At 40.1% G+C, this 17,725-nt stretch overlaps 1 protein-coding gene across 3 annotated transcripts in view; it reads left to right on the forward strand.

Moving 5' to 3' along the window:
- strbp (spermatid perinuclear RNA binding protein) overlaps positions 1-17,725 on the forward strand; it is a 104,287-nt gene that overhangs the window by 76,105 nt on the left and 10,457 nt on the right. For all 3 annotated transcript variants that reach the window (XM_088070777.1, XM_088070776.1, XM_042508862.2), the window contains exons 7-18: positions 1,575-1,687; positions 2,593-2,688; positions 3,445-3,556; positions 4,969-5,066; positions 6,810-6,915; positions 7,717-7,800; positions 8,497-8,705; positions 10,683-10,835; positions 11,097-11,231; positions 11,814-11,954; positions 12,431-12,560; positions 13,075-13,128. In XM_088070777.1, the coding sequence (XP_087926903.1) occupies positions 1,575-1,687; positions 2,593-2,688; positions 3,445-3,556; positions 4,969-5,066; positions 6,810-6,915; positions 7,717-7,800; positions 8,497-8,705; positions 10,683-10,835; positions 11,097-11,231; positions 11,814-11,954; positions 12,431-12,560; positions 13,075-13,128 (1,431 nt within the window). The remainder of the gene's footprint in view (positions 1-1,574; positions 1,688-2,592; positions 2,689-3,444; positions 3,557-4,968; positions 5,067-6,809; positions 6,916-7,716; positions 7,801-8,496; positions 8,706-10,682; positions 10,836-11,096; positions 11,232-11,813; positions 11,955-12,430; positions 12,561-13,074; positions 13,129-17,725) is intronic.

A 17,725-nucleotide genomic window follows, 5' to 3' on the forward strand; every position in this document is an offset into this window, starting at 1 on the left:
ATCAGTAACACAGACGGAGATAATGATAAAATAAGAGCTCTGAGTGAGTGTGCAGCCAGGAGAGCATTTGAGAGAGCAGCGGGAGGACAAGCAAGCAGGAGGAGAAAGACGATAATGATCCACTAGCAGCAGAGTGGTCTCACATGCAGCTGGGATCACTCTGACAGACCTTAAGATAGGCCATTATACATCACACCAAGACACAAACACATACACTGCTGCATGCATTAAATTGAGGATGAGATCTGCTGCAATAATGGCCAGATAAGGGTTAATATGAGATAGATGTTCTTGTGCTGCTACTCATTGGACACATTTGACATTTCAACTTAATGCCTCTTCAGGGAAGAATTTTTCTTTTCACGGGAGAGCGATGAGGAAAATATTTACCTAGCTGTGTTATCATAGAGACCCAAAGGGCTCTGTAGTGTGTTTTATGTCACTTCAAGTAGGTCCCACACACAATAAACCCTCTTCAGAAACCCCATGTAACCGCACTCATTCATACACAGCTGCGTTTGATTCAGCTCGCCTTGCATATCATAGATTTTGTGCTGATTCAAGTGTAGCAGAATTTGTAGAGTGTCGTAACTCAACCATCCTGGTGTGCATGGCAGCGTGAATCAAACGCTTACATATAAACGCGTAAGAATGCTCCTCTTTTACCAACCACAATGCTGTGACTAAACCCTGCCTTGATCCCTCCTGTGTTGTGTTTGTCTGAGACTGGGTCAAACTATCTAAGATTTTTTTTTTTCTTTTCAGTTCTACTTTAAGAGCGCTTGATTCCGTGTTTGCCCAGACAGGGAGTTGAATTGCTTTCTCTGCACCATTTCTCCATGAACCTGTGAAATCAAGCGCACCTTAAGAAATCCAGAAGAAAAACAAACTCCTATTTTGACTCCTGCCTGGTGCAGACTGGATCAAAATAAATAAAATCCTCCTCAAATACATAAAGGAGAGGTTGATTTACCTTGCTGGGCACAGCGAAATGAGTGAATGTGTCCCAGCAATGCCCACACATTAAATCAAACACTCCTTAGGTATTTGTTTAATGTATGTCTGTGGGGGGCTCTCCATCCCACAAAGTTGTCTCTTCCCTTGTGACCCCAGTTGCTCTCCCTTTCACTGATTTCTCAGTGACTGGATGAATGTAAATTACCTAATCACTGTTGAATAGTGTGTGTAATTTTCAACACATAAACAAGCAACAGTACATCCTGTGTTACAATGTGCTAAAGACGTCAACATGTAATGTAGTTAACACGTTAGACTGATCACAGTGTTGAAAATAACACACCGTTTAAAGAGTGAGGACGTTTTTATCTGAGCATTCATCATGGATCTGTGACCTGTAGAGAGTCAGCACTTTCTACAAGGAGAGGAACAACTTTATGGCATGAAAAGCACCTTGTATGTACCAAAAAATATCCATGCATGTGTGTGTGTATGTGTGCATTCACGCAGAGCGTGCCTGCACACATTCACACGCGCACAATTCAAACACACACACTCAGACGTGACGTGTGTGTGTTTTACGTTCTCTATATCGGGTTGTTATTGTTTTGTGGCAGTGTTGGGTGCTGCTGCGCAGAGAGTGGAGGCTGAGGAGGAGGAGGGGGAGGTGCTGGATAGACACAGATGTCTGTTGGCCCTGGCAGCGCTGCGACACGCCAAGTGGTTCCAGGTCGGCACCCACTCACTTCCTGTCTTCCTGCCCGATGCTTATTGTAGCCTGACGGTTCATGCAGAGGGAATACACTCTGATAGCTAATGATGTGGTGCTTATTATGCCCGCTCAGATTAGACTAATCTAGAATAGATACAAGGGTGGAAGAATTACTTACTAAAATATTTTTTTAATTTACATATTAGATGACAAATTATGTAAGAATTAATGGCTATTTTGTTGATAAATGTTTGTTTTTATACCTGCTCTTCTCCAGTTCAGTTTTCATCACTAAGAAAAATAGCCAAATATTACACATCAGTACTTTTGGAGTTTCTCATTTTTTCAAATTCTCCCAAAAAGTGTATTCTCACTATATATGATGATGCACTCCACCCGCTGTATACACACTGGGAAAAAAAAATGAATATAAGAAGAATCGTAAGGCTACAAAAGCAATGGTTGATACTTGTTTTTCTTTTTGGCTATTATGTGAACCTGCCTGCTCTGTACAGTATGTCAATGCTTCCCTTTGATTCCTCTCCCATACCCTTCCCCATCTATCTCCCAACTCACTTACCATACTGACGAAAAATTACAAGGTCAAGACGTAGGTATTTTCTGAGGACATAGACAGATCTAAGAGTAATATTTTAGTAAATCATGTTTAGAAAACTAAATTCAAAATGTCTAGTGTCTTAAACTCAACATATTCCTTCTCTGTGGGGTTTTAGCCAGAAACAATCACTTCATCATGTGGCTTTGTGGTGTGAAGCAGGCTGTTTATCTGTATGTGTTTGCGCAAATACCACTCCTTGTGCACTCAATTTGTTCCCTTCCCCCCCTCTTTCTGTTTAATCTTCCTTCTTGCATCCCTCCTTTTCTCCTTCTACTCCTCTCTCCATCCCCTCCATCTCTCTCAGGCTCGAGTGAATGGGCTCAAGTCCTGCGTTATCGTTCTCAGGATACTTAGAGACATGTGCAATAGACACCCTGTCTGGGAACCTCTCAAGGGATGGGTGAGTCCATTGCTGTAATTACCTGTGTTTGAGTGTTAATCCTGCAAAGTGAAATGAAGGTGTTCAGTCCTCTTGAACCTTTATGCATTTTTATGCTTCTGTGCATTATGCCAAGATACCCTCCATATCTGTGCTGTAAAAGGAAAGATTATATTTCTTTGAAAATTTGAAGAATTGTGCATACAAGGCTGAAGAATTCTGATGCAGTCTAGTGTGCATTTTAAAACATAGCCTTCTTAAGATATAATTGACCGGCGTGCTGTTTATCTTTTAAGCATGAAAGATGAATTATGTTTAGTGAGAAAGCCACTGAATATATTATGTAAATACAACATTTAAGCAACAGATGGTGATACTTTTTAAAAAAAAATATTCATGCAAGTTCATCCTCCACAAGTTTGATTTCCCATATCACACATATACTGTCTGTATTGTTTGCACTATGGCTGCAGCTAACCATTATATTTTTACGATAAATCGAAAAATCTCTTAGTCTATGATATGTCAGAAATGGTCATTATGGGGCGCCCAGGAGCTCACCTGGTGGAGTGGGTGCCTTGTGTACTGAGGCTGTGTCCTTGCTTCAGTGGTTTCTGGTTTGATTCCATCCTGTGGCCCTTTGCTGCATGTCATCCCCTCTTTCTCCCTATTTCAAGCTTAAGCTGCCATTGCAGCATTGCAGCTCTTCTTTGCACAGCACCTCTAATTCTTTACAGTTACGTGCTCATTTGTGTTCTTGTTTGTGTGTTCTTGCAGCCTTTAGAGCTCATCTGTGAGAAGGCAATTGCCACCTGCAACAGACCTCTCGGGGCTGGAGAAGCCCTACGTCGAGTCATGGAGTGTCTGGCCTCAGGCATACTGCTACCAGGTATGGAGCTGTGACGGATGCATAATTATACAGCTGGGGAGATTAGAGAAATCAACAGAGGAGCATGTGTGTGCAAATGCTAATTTTTGGCATCGCCAGCGAGGGAACATGTTAGGTTTCGGGTAGATGAGCAGATACATCAAGTCTCTGCTTGGAACATTTCTAAGCCGTTTCTCTAAAAGAGGTCGAGACATCATCAATGACCCAGCAGAGCACAGCTGTCTGAGGAAGGTCGTCATTACGAGAGAATCTTAATTAGGAGCAGCTGAAGGGTTTCTTACAAAATGATGTGCATCCCTGGCAAAAATCCAATTATTCGAGAGTATGTGAAAGCTGACTTTCTTCTTACTTAATTTAAAAAATGTAATTTGGATGCAAAAGCATGTTATGTCCTTCTAGATTGAGGCTCATTAAGGTCTTACTTTAGAAAGTACTGAGAATAGCTTTGTGTTTGTCCGTTTAATTATTTAAAAGGAGAAAAGAGCAGTGTGCATGAATTTAACAAAATGCAAATAAAGACTTGAAAACAAACTGCTCAAATTTAATTACATGGAAAAAGTGTGTCATGCTGGCAGGAGAATATTTATACACATGCAGTATTCACATTTAAAAGAAACATGTCACTTTTAGAGATTGAGGATTTTTACCTTTTAAATTAAGTGATTAGTTTGAACATGGCCGGCCCTAGACCAAGCAGGATATGATTTAGTTTGGACCCCCTGTTGCCACTACACATGCCAGTAAACCAGCTTATGTATTGTAGTTTTAATAGCACACATAATGTACAAATCATCATGTAAAGATTTAATGAGGTATTTCAATTATTTAAAGAGGGTCCTCACATAAAACAGCACCATATATGAAGTAGAAGGATGCAAATACTTTGAATTTTGTGCCACATGATCAGAGGGAAAAAATCTAGGACATCTAGGAATATCTAGGCACTGGTTAGATGAAGGTTCATTTACACATACTGTGCATATCGTTTTGATACAAAGCTGGCTGACTATCAGCAAAGTATCCCTTGAAGGGCTCTATTAGTAGCAACACTGTCTTCAAATAGACTACAGCTATTACAGTTTTTGTCTGTTTTTTGGTAAAAAATGTTGTCAGTCTTTTTTTTTTTTTTTATTGTGTCTTGTTCATTCAAAAATATACATTTTGCCCCCAGAGATTAGAGGGCATTAGAGAGCTGCTTATATTGCATAATGGGTAGAGCTGGCCCTGGGTTTGAATGTCTCACAGCAGGTCAATTTTCCTGTTGCTGCTTTCCATTTTAATAGTCAGTATCTCCACTGTCGCTCATTTTACGACAGTGAAGCCTAATTAAATGGTGCTGAGCTGCAGTGTCAGCATGTAAAGTGACAACTGACTTTGTGTGTGTGTGTGTCGTCATCTGTCGCTTCCCCCAGGTGGTCCAGGTTTACACGACCCATGTGAGAAAGAGCCAACAAACACACTGGCCAACATGACCGACCAGCAGGCTGAGGCCATTACCTACCGCGCACAGGTACACAAGCTCTCACACACACACACACACACACACACACAGACATCAGCTAGCTTAAAGACACAGTTGTTATCACCCAGCTGCACTTGCCCTGAGCTGTCAGTGTGTGGGAATCAGTAAGCAACACGCCTATTACCAGACAGAAAGACCCCATCATCACCCCAACCACACAATCTGCATGCACATACACACACACGCACTTGTGGAAGTGTGAGTGCGCATCTCCAGAAAGAGCTGTGTGGTGCTGCATTTTAATGATTGGTGTGGGAAACTATTGCCATTGCAAGCCATAAATCCATCTCTGACACCCCGAGAACAGTATTTGTGTGCTTGCACTGTGGGCGTGCGGGCTGTCATGTCCTTCTTCACACACACACACTCGGCTGAGCAGGGCAACCTCTGAGCCGCATGGCTTAGTGAATCCTGCCGTCCATTTCCTTTGAAGGCAGCAGGAACGAGGCAGGAATGTCAATGGGGATAATTGTATTGGAGCAGATACAAGAGCAGATAGAAGAGAGGGAGCTGTTCTGTCAATGAGCTACAGCGAGCCTCATGAATATCTGAGACACTCTACCTCCTTAATGGATTTGTATTAGCAGGGCCACTTGTGTGCCATTCTGGTTATCTTTCTAATTGTTTGTGTAGATTGAGGACATGTACAGTAGATATAGAATCATCAGTTCACACACAGACATACTGTCAGTATATGTGCTGATGCTATTGATATCAAATGGTAGAGAATAAATACTCCACATACCTTTGTGTACAAACTTGATGCTGTGTGTTGCAAAACAACTCATGGTGTATTTAAAGACGTGTGACATTAATGAATGCACAGATCTGGCGGAGATTTGTTGCTCATTTACATATTATGTGCTGTTCAACTTTACCCATGTGCTTCTGTGTTTGGACATGGCCTCCTAACTTTGTTCAGATGAATTACTTCACATCAGCCTCTTAATGTCTTGTCTCGCTTAGTTTTTCAACCCGAATTTACCACCTCCTGCTTTGTCTGAAATCAGCACAGCATCTTCATTTCACATTTAATAAAAGCTCTAATACAAGTTTTAGAGAAAAAATAACATTATTGATTTGTCATTCTCTGCATGAGGTAAGAAACATCACAATAAGAAAACAGAATATGACTGCTTTTCCACAAATTCAAAATGAAGGGCATTCACTTTGCAGTGGTTCTTTGTTATTATGATCGTAATTTATTAATTATAAGTAACAAGTTTCAGGATCATATTTAACATTAAATTAGAGGGGTCACTCCACCCTTCTTGGTAAACTGGAACTGTGCTGTTTGAGAAAAGTGGGCATTTATAAGGCAGGAAAGGTCTAATGCTGTGTTCACACCAGAGATGCATGATATTGGATTTTTTGCTGATATTCGTTATGCCGTTATGTAACCACTCACTTCTCTAACAACCAATACAGACATCAATATATTCACTTTTTCCCCACAAACTGTCCTTGCAATAAAATTAATATAGAAATACAACATTCAGTCCTGAAAGGTGTTCAGGCTTTACCTGCCAAGGTCTAAGAAAATTCTCTCTTACCTATGGACATTACCTCCTTTACACCTGTGCATGAGCCTTCACAGACAATATTACAGTATCTCTTTGCCTGTATAAGAACAGCAAATAATTTGACTGCTTTTGTCCATACTATACTGTCAATAATGTTTGAATGTAACTTCTCAACTTTCTTTGTTTTCCCATGTTTTGCATTCAACAGCATGCCCTCAGACTCATGGCATTTGGACAGATCTACAAGGTTTTGGAGATGGAGCCTCTTCCCTCAAATAAACCATCGCAGAAATACCCGTGGTCTGATAAAGAAGGTGTGCCTACTTGCATGTTTACACTCCCACACATGTGTCTTTCTTTCCTTGTTCGTCTGTGCCTTATAGTCTATTTAGGTTTTAAGCCAGCATGTATCTATTTTTCATGCTGTTTGAAGGCTTGTCTGTTTGTCTGTCATTCTTACATAAAACCTGCAGCATTGCAGGGTTCAGGCAGAAGGCTTTTGTACATATGTCTGACTTGGCATCAAATCTTTTCACACATGACGTGACCTTTTTGGATGCTTTTGGTGGTTTTTCTACCCACAAGCACTGACAGTGCTGTCTATATTGCTGACATGTGAAGCAACACAAACATATAGTATCTGATGAATATATCTGATGTATTTTTTGCAGTATCACAGCAAAAAAAACACACTAGCCTTGGTGAAATGTCTTAAGCCTGTGTGTGGGTTATTGGGGAATGTTTCTGGTTTTTGTTCACCCATGACAAAGTTGGCAAATTTTCAAAGCGACTTTCATGGAAAATAGACTCGAGCCTTTTTGGTGCCTCGTGACACCAACATGGAAAATTGCCAGAGCATTACCAGATTAAGGTGCATGTAGGAAGGGAGCTTATATGTCTTCCTCATTGTTTGCTGGTCTGCCTGTCGGCTCTGTTTATCTTCTCTGTGAGTTCATCCATCTTTATGCTGCTTCTTACATAATATTTGTTTTCTGAGCCTTTGCCTCCCTGTCTTTTTGTCACACACAAGTGCCTTTGTGTGTGTTTTCATGTAAGCATCTCTTGAAGTCATTGATTAATTAGTAACCCTGTCTTTTCTCTTGCTCTCTCTCTAGGCTTAGGTCTGAAGAGGCCATATGAGGATGGAGCGATGGATGACAAAGACCTCATCAAGAAGATGAAGAGGAATCTGAGGAAAGGTGCGACAAGGAGGGAGAGAAAGAAGAGTGTTATCAGCTATTTCTTTTGCTTTTTCTGTTTATTCACCTCAATCATTTTAAACTTGAAAAGAAAAGAAATTCTTCATACATGAAGAAGAGAATGAGCATAAATACCATCTCACAAAAGCTCAATTCAGCCTCGGATTCTCCTTATTTTTTATTCAAACACCGAAAACAAAGCAGCACAAAGCTTAGAAATGGAAATAATCATATTCTGTTGTCTACAGACAAGCCTTGCTTCTCTCCCCGTCTCTATTTTTTCCCTGTCTGCTTCTCTCCCTTCCACCTTCCTTCCATCCCCTGGAGGCAGATCGATAGTATTGATTGCTAACGTTTTAGTAGGCCACCCAACCATCCCCAGCTCTTTCTTCATACAAGGAGAAGATGAACCACGACTAATGGAGACAGAGAGGCATTTTTAGATATTGGCGAACAGGAGGAAAGTGATTGAAAGAGAAAGAAAATAAAGGCCCTTTTATTCATCATGAAAACAACTTAGCAAGGGGCCTGAAAACCTTTAGAAAATGTGATTTATTACTTACAGTATCTCTGAATTGGCCCAGTCTGTCCAATTCCAGATGGATAATTGGTACACCCTCTACAAAACCTTACTGAATTTTTCCTAATATGCTCCACTTTCTACTATAACCATACTCCCTCCATTTTTTCCATTAGTCCTAGACAGTAAAGCCATAGACTCCAACCAGCCAATGAACGCCCTGATGCGGTTGAACCAGATCCGGCCGGGGCTGCAGTATCGCCTGCTGTCCCAGTCGGGCCCGGTTCACGCTCCAGTCTTTACCATGTCTGTGGATCTGGATGGAACTATTTATGAAGCATCTGGATCCTCCAAGAAGACCGCCAAGCTCCATGTCGCCGTCAAGGTAAAGAATTTCAAAAGGAGTCACGTGTGTTGTATGTATGTGCAACTGACAGGAGTCGAGCATCTTCTCTGATTTATGTCTGTGCTCATTCGGCCAAATTGGTGATGTCCCGATTGGGTCAGAAGGATCTGTATAGGGCCCGAAATGTATTTTTTAATTGTTTGAGACTGATTATTCTGAGCACACATCCCACTGGATCTTTTGTTTACATCCGTGTGACAGGTGTCGCAAAAGTCGAGCACGACTTGCTGGTACTACAATAAGTAGAAACTGTTTTTTTTCATGTCCAACTTAAGCTGCTATACCGCTAGTAGAGTAGAAATTTTTGTTGTTCATTTTTAGTGAATAAGTTTTACTTTAATAGTGCAATAAGTGGAATTGCAACCAATTTTTATTTGTTGGAACTGGGGATGTTTAAGTTCAGTTATAACACTACTTGAAGTGGATCTGTGATTATATTATTTATTTATGGTGTTCTGTACTTGTGTTACAAAGCTACACTAAGACGTTTTGAGAGCAATTTCTGAAGACAAATTTTAGTGTGTTTACTTTGTTATTTTCGTTGAAAAAACAAAGTGGAATTGGGCACTAAGTGGAATTGTGATATAAGCCATATTAAATATTAAATAATATTATATTTAATATTAAATAAAAAAGAAATAGAAAAACCCTTAGGACCTGTTTGGATGCAGGTTTTTATTTTTATTTTCAGTGGCTTTAAAGTACTTGAAGTATGCATTAAGCATCTGTATTATCTAGGTAAATACAAGTCTCGGATCAGGACTCAATATCAGCAAAAAAAATTGATCAGGACATCCCTAGGACAAACTGTTTGACAGAACAGCTAAATAATAAAAGATCTGCTAATATGAAAAGAGGGAAGATTATTTTTTTGGCTACCCGAAGGACTTTCTAAGCTCCAGCCGCAGTCAAACCTGAGCGTACCTAAAATGTGTTTCTGTCTGTATGTTTGTGTGTGTGCGTGTGTGGAGAGATGGAGGTGGGCAAATCCATGTAATCCCAAAGTGGTTGTGAACAAAGAGGCTCTCCAGAGCACAGAGCCGGGATAATCCGCTATCCGCTCCATTCCCATAAAAGGCTCTTTCTCCCCCTTTTCCATTCTCCTTCTCACTCACTTTCTCTCTCTCATGCACTCACCTTTTGATCTCCACTTCTCTGCTTCAGTTTCTCCCTCTGTCTCTCTGCTGTACTCTCCCACTGTACACCATTTGGGTAAAAAAAAAAACAAAAAACGTGTCATTCTTCTATTCTCTCGTGTGCATATTGTCCTGAATCACTTTGCTGCTCTGCATGCTGTCAAAGACTTACAGTAGACTCCCATAGTTCTGTGCAGACAGTGTATTATAATGTTTTTTTCTGTAATCATTGTGTGAGTTAGATTAGATCTGTCATTTCAGTACATGCAGGATGCTGCAGTCTTTTTTTTAAAATACAGTACTTTGTGTCATCAAGGCAGTGAAGGGTTTGCAGATATGGTTGAATTTCCTGTCTGTGCATCGCTTTTTATCCTTATTGCCCTTAGCTGGCAGCTCGCAGTCATCACACATGTCCATGTATCTGTGCGAAATTATTTTCATATTGCTAAATCTGTCTCATCCCATTAAGTGAGTTATGTCAACAATTACATCTCACTAACATATAGGTTATTAAGAAATCCATTTAGGCCTGCACAAAAGCAAGATACAACTTGTTTAGTTTTTTGTTGTTTTTTTAATTATTATTTTTTCTTTAAACCAGTATTGGTTCTTTCTGGGAATCCATATTGTAGCTTTAGTTTTTAACACCTTTGTAGCTACTTTCATGTCAACATATTAGTCTGGACAGACATGGATGTAAAGTGTAGCTGAATTTGACTGGTTTTCAGAGGCATACAACTGTAGGCAGTAATTCTAGTTTTTCTTTGCAGTTTCTTTCCTCACAACTCCTTTTCACTTTATCATCATCTTCCCATTATAGGTTCTCCAGGCGATGGGCTATCCGACAGGTTTCGACTCAGACCTGGACCCCATGAGTTCAGACGAGAAGTCGGATGGTGAAGGAAAGAGCGAGACGTCGTCGCACACTAGCAATAACCCAACACACTCTTCAGACAGTTCCAACACACTGGAGGTGGGAAATGAGAATCGTGCACTAATACATAAATGCACACAAGCATCAAAGAAATCTAGATTTTTAAGTGATTAAAATGTAACAGTCACTCTAATTTAAGGACATAAAGGTATCAAAACTTTAAGCTTCACCCTGCTTACAGTCATGCTCTTGTTTATTCACATCAAGCTCCATTTTGCAGGTTTACTGTCCACTATGTGGTTTCATAAAGGTATGAAGATGCATTGAGATTAAATGACTTATAACCTTTCCACTCCCCAGGTGCGAACTCAGGGTCCCATACTGACGGCCAGTGGGAAGAATCCCGTCATGGAGCTAAACGAAAAGAGACGAGGCCTCAAGTATGAACTCATCTCTGAAAGTGGAGGCAGCCACGACAAACGCTTTGTTATGGAGGTAAGATCTCCGTGTGCACACACTGACAGACTGTGGGGAAAAAAATTTAAATGCATACACATGTAAAAGAGTGTGGGCCCATGACATAATCAAAAATGACAGAAAAAATACACATGCACTCTAGCCAGGAGGAGACACATAGAGTCCAAGCCACACACTCAGAAACAGGCTGATCACCGGCAGCGTCAATCAGTCAACTTGCTTCCTGGAGCAGGCCCGTTCTCTGTGGGGTGTGTTGTTTTCCGACATGCCTGGCTGCTCCATCGCTCTGCTGATTGATTAGCAAGCCTGCTTGACAGTGGGCCACTGCTAAACAAGCCATCCTGTGTACAGACTCGCTGGCTGAGTTACTGATGACTGATAAACACATCAGTTTTGGGAAGAATTATTGTATGATTGTTAGTTTTGACAGAGCTGTAACATAAAATATGAAAACACTAACAGATATGATAATTAGAACACAAATCCATTGTGGAAAAATGAGTTTTTACCAGTGAGCCAAAGTGCAGTGTTCCTATTGACTATAAACATAAAACATATTTAGAGTATTATTTTATATTCTGTGTGTTTGCGCGTGTGCAGGTGGAGGTCGATGGGCAGAAGTTTCGAGGGGCAGGCCCCAACAAAAAAGTAGCAAAGGCCAGTGCTGCTCTCGCAGCTCTGGAAAAACTCTTTTCTGGTCCCAATGCAGCTGCAAACAAGAAAAAGAAGATATTGCCTCAGGTAAGGAGACACACATACGTACATACCAGACACAGAGTGCTCTGCTTCAGTCTGGAGCGTTAATGCATACAAAATGAAACATAAAATCGAAGCAATCTGTTCCTCTCTTCCTTGAGAGCCCAACTGTCAGTGCAGCTTTAAAGATGATAAAGTTTAAACGTCTTTAGTGATCAGTAATCATCTCTGTGGAGCCGCGGCATGATTTGTCCACTCTGTTCACCCTTCAGTAATCAATGGAACTACGTTTAACAAGTGTCTAATCAATCAGTTCAATACTTGGCAGTTATCAGATCACCACTTATCCACCACTTCTGTCAATGAGCCCGTCTGCCAACAGATTTGTCAGTGATGACACCCATACTGCATCAGAGCATTGTCTCGGATAAGACATATATCTGTGTATCTATATATCTTTATCTTGTGTGTATCTTTGAGTGTTTTAGACACACTTATATATAATGTGTGTCTGTGTTCAGACTAAAGGAGCCCTGGCCGCGGCAGCAGCAGCCTCTGCAGTAGCAGCTCAGGTAGCCAGAGGAAGAGGAAGAGCAGCCCTCGCAAGAGGAGCCTTCGTCAGCGCGGCTGCACCTGGATATGTCACACCAGGTAGTGAGAGGATAGTTGTGTGTGGTTTTGTTGTTTTTGGTGAGACAGAAAGCATTGTTTCTGAAATTTTGAGATATATGTCCCAATTTTTTATTGAAACAAGAGAGGGATACATAGAGCAAGTAGAAAATCCAAGAGACGAGAGAAAAATCAAAGAATAGAAATAAAATAATAATTATATAAAATTATTAATATTATTATCATTGTACCCTATATCATGTCAAATTATTTCTACCCACATTTGTTGGATCCTACCTTTAGTTTTTTTGTTTGTGTTTGTGTTGAACCCATGCTGAACTCATATGACCCTGCTGTGTGTGAATGAGTGAATGTGCCCTATGTGAAACTTATTAAGAAGTGGTGTGGCTTCTGCTCACTCTGAACCCACAGCTGTCTGCCACAGTGCAGACCGGCCCAAACATTCATTTAAACTTACCAAAGATGTTGAAAAATGCTACCTTTAATTAAACAAGTGTGCAATTGAATTTAAACCCTATAACCTCTTCTGCAACAGGCTTTGGGACACCGTATGGCTACAGCCCTGCTGCAGCAGCTGCTCCTGCATATGGTACGTGCTTCTTGGTTGTTTTACCTGTCGACTAATTTCTCCCATCTATTACCTTCTTTCACCTTTTCTTCTCTAACTATGCTGTTCACTTCTAACCCAACATAACAGCTAACTACTAGTGGGTAAATTAACTCTATAATAGGTTTTTAATACCCCTGAAATCCTTTTTCTCCACTTCCTTTTGCTTTAATTTCTCCCCTTTTTTCAAAACTACTTTAAAACTTGATCTTCTCCAAGTTTTAGAGTTTGGCACTGAATTTCAGTCATGATTAAACAAATCTTTTGCTGTTGCGTCTTTGTTGTGTGCATCAAGCAAATCTGTCTGTACTTTGGCTTTTTGTCCGCTCACAACTTGTGTCTTAATCGGCTTGTGGCCACTCACTCCCTCATCTCTTATGCATCAATACTCTGTCAGTAAAGAGCTGCTGTCAGGCATAAGCTTTTATGCCAAAACTCCCAGAAACCAATCATAAACATGACACACACAGCTGCACTAGCAGTCCTTTGCCTTTGCTTATGTTGAATGAAAATAGAAAAGTTTAGAAGACGCTACCTCTAACTGACCTTACAAGCTTTTCTGGACTTATAAAAACCCAGGCACGCTGCTTTTGTTGCCACCATCTTCAGTTCTGTTGAGGTTAGTACAGTGATACTTAATTCATGGCCCATAGGCCAAATCTGGCCCCAGAAAGGCTGCCAAGTGGCCCCCCAACCACTTTCTAGATAAAAATAAAAATAAAGTGATTCACACTGGGAATGGTTTTATACTTCAGTATACCTAAGGTGCCAGAGTGCATAAAACAGCATTAAAAAATAGAGCTTGTTTATCAAAAAAAGTGCCAGTGAAGGATCCCCTGCAACCCTCGACAGGGGTCCTAGTTAAGCCCCATAATGACATAAAATCCTAGAAACATTCGAAAATCCTCAAAATGTTTGAAAACAGAGAAATGTCCGTAAGTCCTAGAAATGTCCTAAAATCGTAGAAATGTTCTGAAATTGTAGAAACATCCTAATCACAGAAATAATCTGAAATCCTAGAAATGTCCTAAAATCTTAGAAACATGTATGGGTCTGCTGCAACCCTGGTCTCCTGTCATTTTGCAAAAGTGGCCCCCGAGCAAAGCAAGCTGAGTGTCTGTGGATTACCAGAGCCCATAGTGTTAGTTCCTCACTTTACCCACAGTTATTTAAGACAGAGTGAAGGGGAGCTTTGCCACTGCAGCGCTGCTCCTGTCATGTTACTGCTGCTGCGGGGTTCTTATATCTTCACAGGTCTCGCTCACACACATGCATAGGCTAAAGTTTATACTAGTCCTTGACCTGTAACAGCCTTGGTATTGGTGCAAAATTCACTCACACATGCTTCCCTCTGTCACACCTCGACAGACTCTGCCTTGTGTTGTGTGTGCACACATGTAGCATTGGGAGGCCCCTCTGTCCATCCTACAGCTTTAAGTTTGAATGGATCTTATGTGCTCAGGGAAACTGATCTGGGGCCCCAGGTAGACATCTAGTACCCCCCTGAGATCCCAACTGCCCTTAATATGAAATGCGCCTTAGTTTTTGTGTTTATAGTGGAGCTGGAACTTTGGATTTATTTGGGGTGTTTCGTTTCAGTCCCTGGCATCAGAGCACTTTTCACATGTTATTGTGACTGCAGCGCTTACTGAAATACTCAGAATTCAATGGTAGGTTCTCCTTTAACCCTTTGAAACCTGAGCAAATTGGCTTGGTTCCTTTCAAAATCATCAGGGAAAGGCAATGATTAATTTAACAGGAAATGGCCCAAAACTTAGCAAGACATTTATAAGCTACAAAAAAAAAAAGTAAAAATAAAAAATAAATAAAACCAACAAAGAAAGTGACTTTAAGAAAGTGTGCCCCATCCACTCCACCCAAAACACACACACATTTAACACAATCTGCGGGACATGTTTTGCTTATTGTTGCTCATTGTCTTTTCCCCATGTTTTCAAAAGCAATGAAAGCCCTTTTTTCAGGTTTAAAAGTCTGTGAAAGGCATCCGAATGTAGCACAAGAAAACTGATGTTGATCTAGGCGTTAAAGGGTTAATCCAACTAGCAAATTTTTGTGACTGATGGAATTATTTTTATTATATTATACTTCTTTAAAGTTTGCTAATGGCCATAACTTGCGACATATTTAAGAAGGCATTCAGTCATCTGAATCATGCCTGGCCAATGAAAAGACTTGGCTAATAAAGAGCAGATTAAATGCCCGCTGTCTTCTGTGGGAGTGATGAAGCATTAGTCGTTGCACACTGTGAGCACCTCTGCCCTGTGACTCATCAGTACTGTCACGTATCCTGGTGGGTGATTGTTGTGAGTTCAGCTGACCCTGAGCTTTAACCTGAGCTGTAACCTCCCACATGAAGGTAGGAAGTTCAGTTCGTGTTATTTGAAAGAGAAGATGGACATGAAAACTAGAATTACACTCAGAATTAGGTCCTGGAATGAAACATTTACCTCACAATTTGCGTCAGAACAGCTTTTGGACCTTGCTGGGGTGGTTTTTGTCTTTGTTGAGCTCTGCTTCTCGCTCAGTGGTGCCCAACATGTTACCACAGAAACTGTGGAAAGTCTGAGGCCAAATATAGAAAATACTAGATGCGCCTGCTGTTTAGGTGAGTTAAGGTGGAAATCTGCTTTTTTCTTTAGACACCCATTTGACATATGATGCTGAGCTGCAGACCAGGGAAGAATGAAAATGAGAGATAGATTGTTTTGCACTGATAGTATTATTACTATTAAATCCATTTTCCAGAATAAGAGCAGCATGTGTCTGAATTGTTAAAAATGATCTTTGGTTTGGCTCCACTGGGGCTTTCATTTCAGTCAGAGGGGAGAAAAAAGGCACATGAAAACATTGGGAACCACTTTAAGCTTTTTTTTTAATACAAAGCTCTCATCCTGTTTCCTGCTTTTTCACTGAGCTCCAGCACACGCTGCTGCTTTGGGCTTTCTTGTTGGCAGATTCATAGAACACATTCTATAATGCTGCTGGGCTCAGCAGAACACTAGAACATTCTGTGGAGCACATCATATGACACCTTAGAACACAGAACATTTGATCATAGTGTCAGATAGAACATTAGGTCATGCAACACAACATTAGACCATAGAATGCAAAACATTACAACATCATCTAGAAGAGAACATTAGAATACAACATAATACAACATAAGACCATAGAACACAGAAAATAATATCAAACTGTAAACGGAACATTAAATCAAAGAACACAAAACATCAGACCGTGGTGCCAAATAGAATATTAGATCATAGATCACAACATTAGACCATAGAACACAGACATGATGATACCCTCTAAAGTTGGCACAGAGTAGCTTCCAATGATTGACGTCACGTTTTGCTAATGTGCTAAAATTACATGCCGGCACCATAGAGATGAAGCCAATGGAAAAAAAACTTCAAACAGTCACAGTTTTAGGTATGTGGTTAGCTTTGTGAAATGGTCGCATTTGGAGAATATTTAGGGGTGAATAATACTTGGTTAGCTCTTATACAGGATGTAAGTACATCACATAACATGACGCAAACTAGTTAACATAGTGTGGTGACGTTGTTGTTGGTAAAGTTTGTGAGTAGACTTAGTAAAAAAAAAATAATTGACTTTTGGTTCCACATAGGGAGAACGAGGTCCTGTGTTTGTTTGACCTATCCACCGCTACACCCTAAGTAGACTTTTTCTGTTTTTATAATACCTAATGACGTTGTCTTAGATAGTTTGTGTCCACCATGAGCAAGGATCATAATTAACCTTCAGTTAACATTGTTGTCATGTTGCCAGCATGTTGTGAATTTTTAATACATTATATATGCCACCACCACATAATGCGGTACTGAGAGGTCATGGTCATATTATGTATTTCTGCGAGACCAGGCTATGTTGACCTGTGCTCTCAGCAAATTAGCTCGATGACTAAAACATTTAATAATGGAAAAAGATCGTCAAAATTACAGAAACAAGACCTATGCTGTAATAAACCAAAATTAATCTTTAATTAAGTATTGGCATGATTTCTTTCAAAAACATTTAAAGAAGAAAATGGGCAACAAAATTAGCAAGAAATAAAAATAAAAGTAAAATAATACAATCATAAAAAGAATAAAGAGAAAGAAAAAGTACAGGAAAATTACCTGAAAGAAAGAAAAAGAAAACAAAAAAATGAAAAACAATACTGTAACATAATTTTAAATATGTAATTATGATAATTAACTATAAATATAGTTTTTCCTAGCTTCTTTTTTTAAAAATATTTTTCAAAATCTACTAATTTCTTGCAGTTTATGAAACATTTCATACCCAGTTGCTCAGGGTTGAAATACTTGTAAAAGGCATCTGAAAGCAGCACAAGAAAAGAGATGTCACTCCAGGTTTCAAATTGCTAACTTTGGAAATTTCTTTTCTTCTCTTTAACTCTGAATCTCTCTCTTTCTCGGCTCCTTTAACCATCGCTGAAGGGTGTCGCCTCGTGTGCACACAATCCTGTCTGTTCTCACAATCCTGTCTGTTCTCACACACTTACACTACCCCCTTTTGGGAGCCCTGTTTG

Source organism: Plectropomus leopardus, chromosome 20 (genome assembly GCF_026936395.1).
Source record: "Plectropomus leopardus strain MGB_pleo_1.0 chromosome 20, ASM2693639v1, whole genome shotgun sequence".
Classification (NCBI taxonomy): domain Eukaryota; kingdom Metazoa; phylum Chordata; class Actinopteri; order Perciformes; family Serranidae; genus Plectropomus; species Plectropomus leopardus.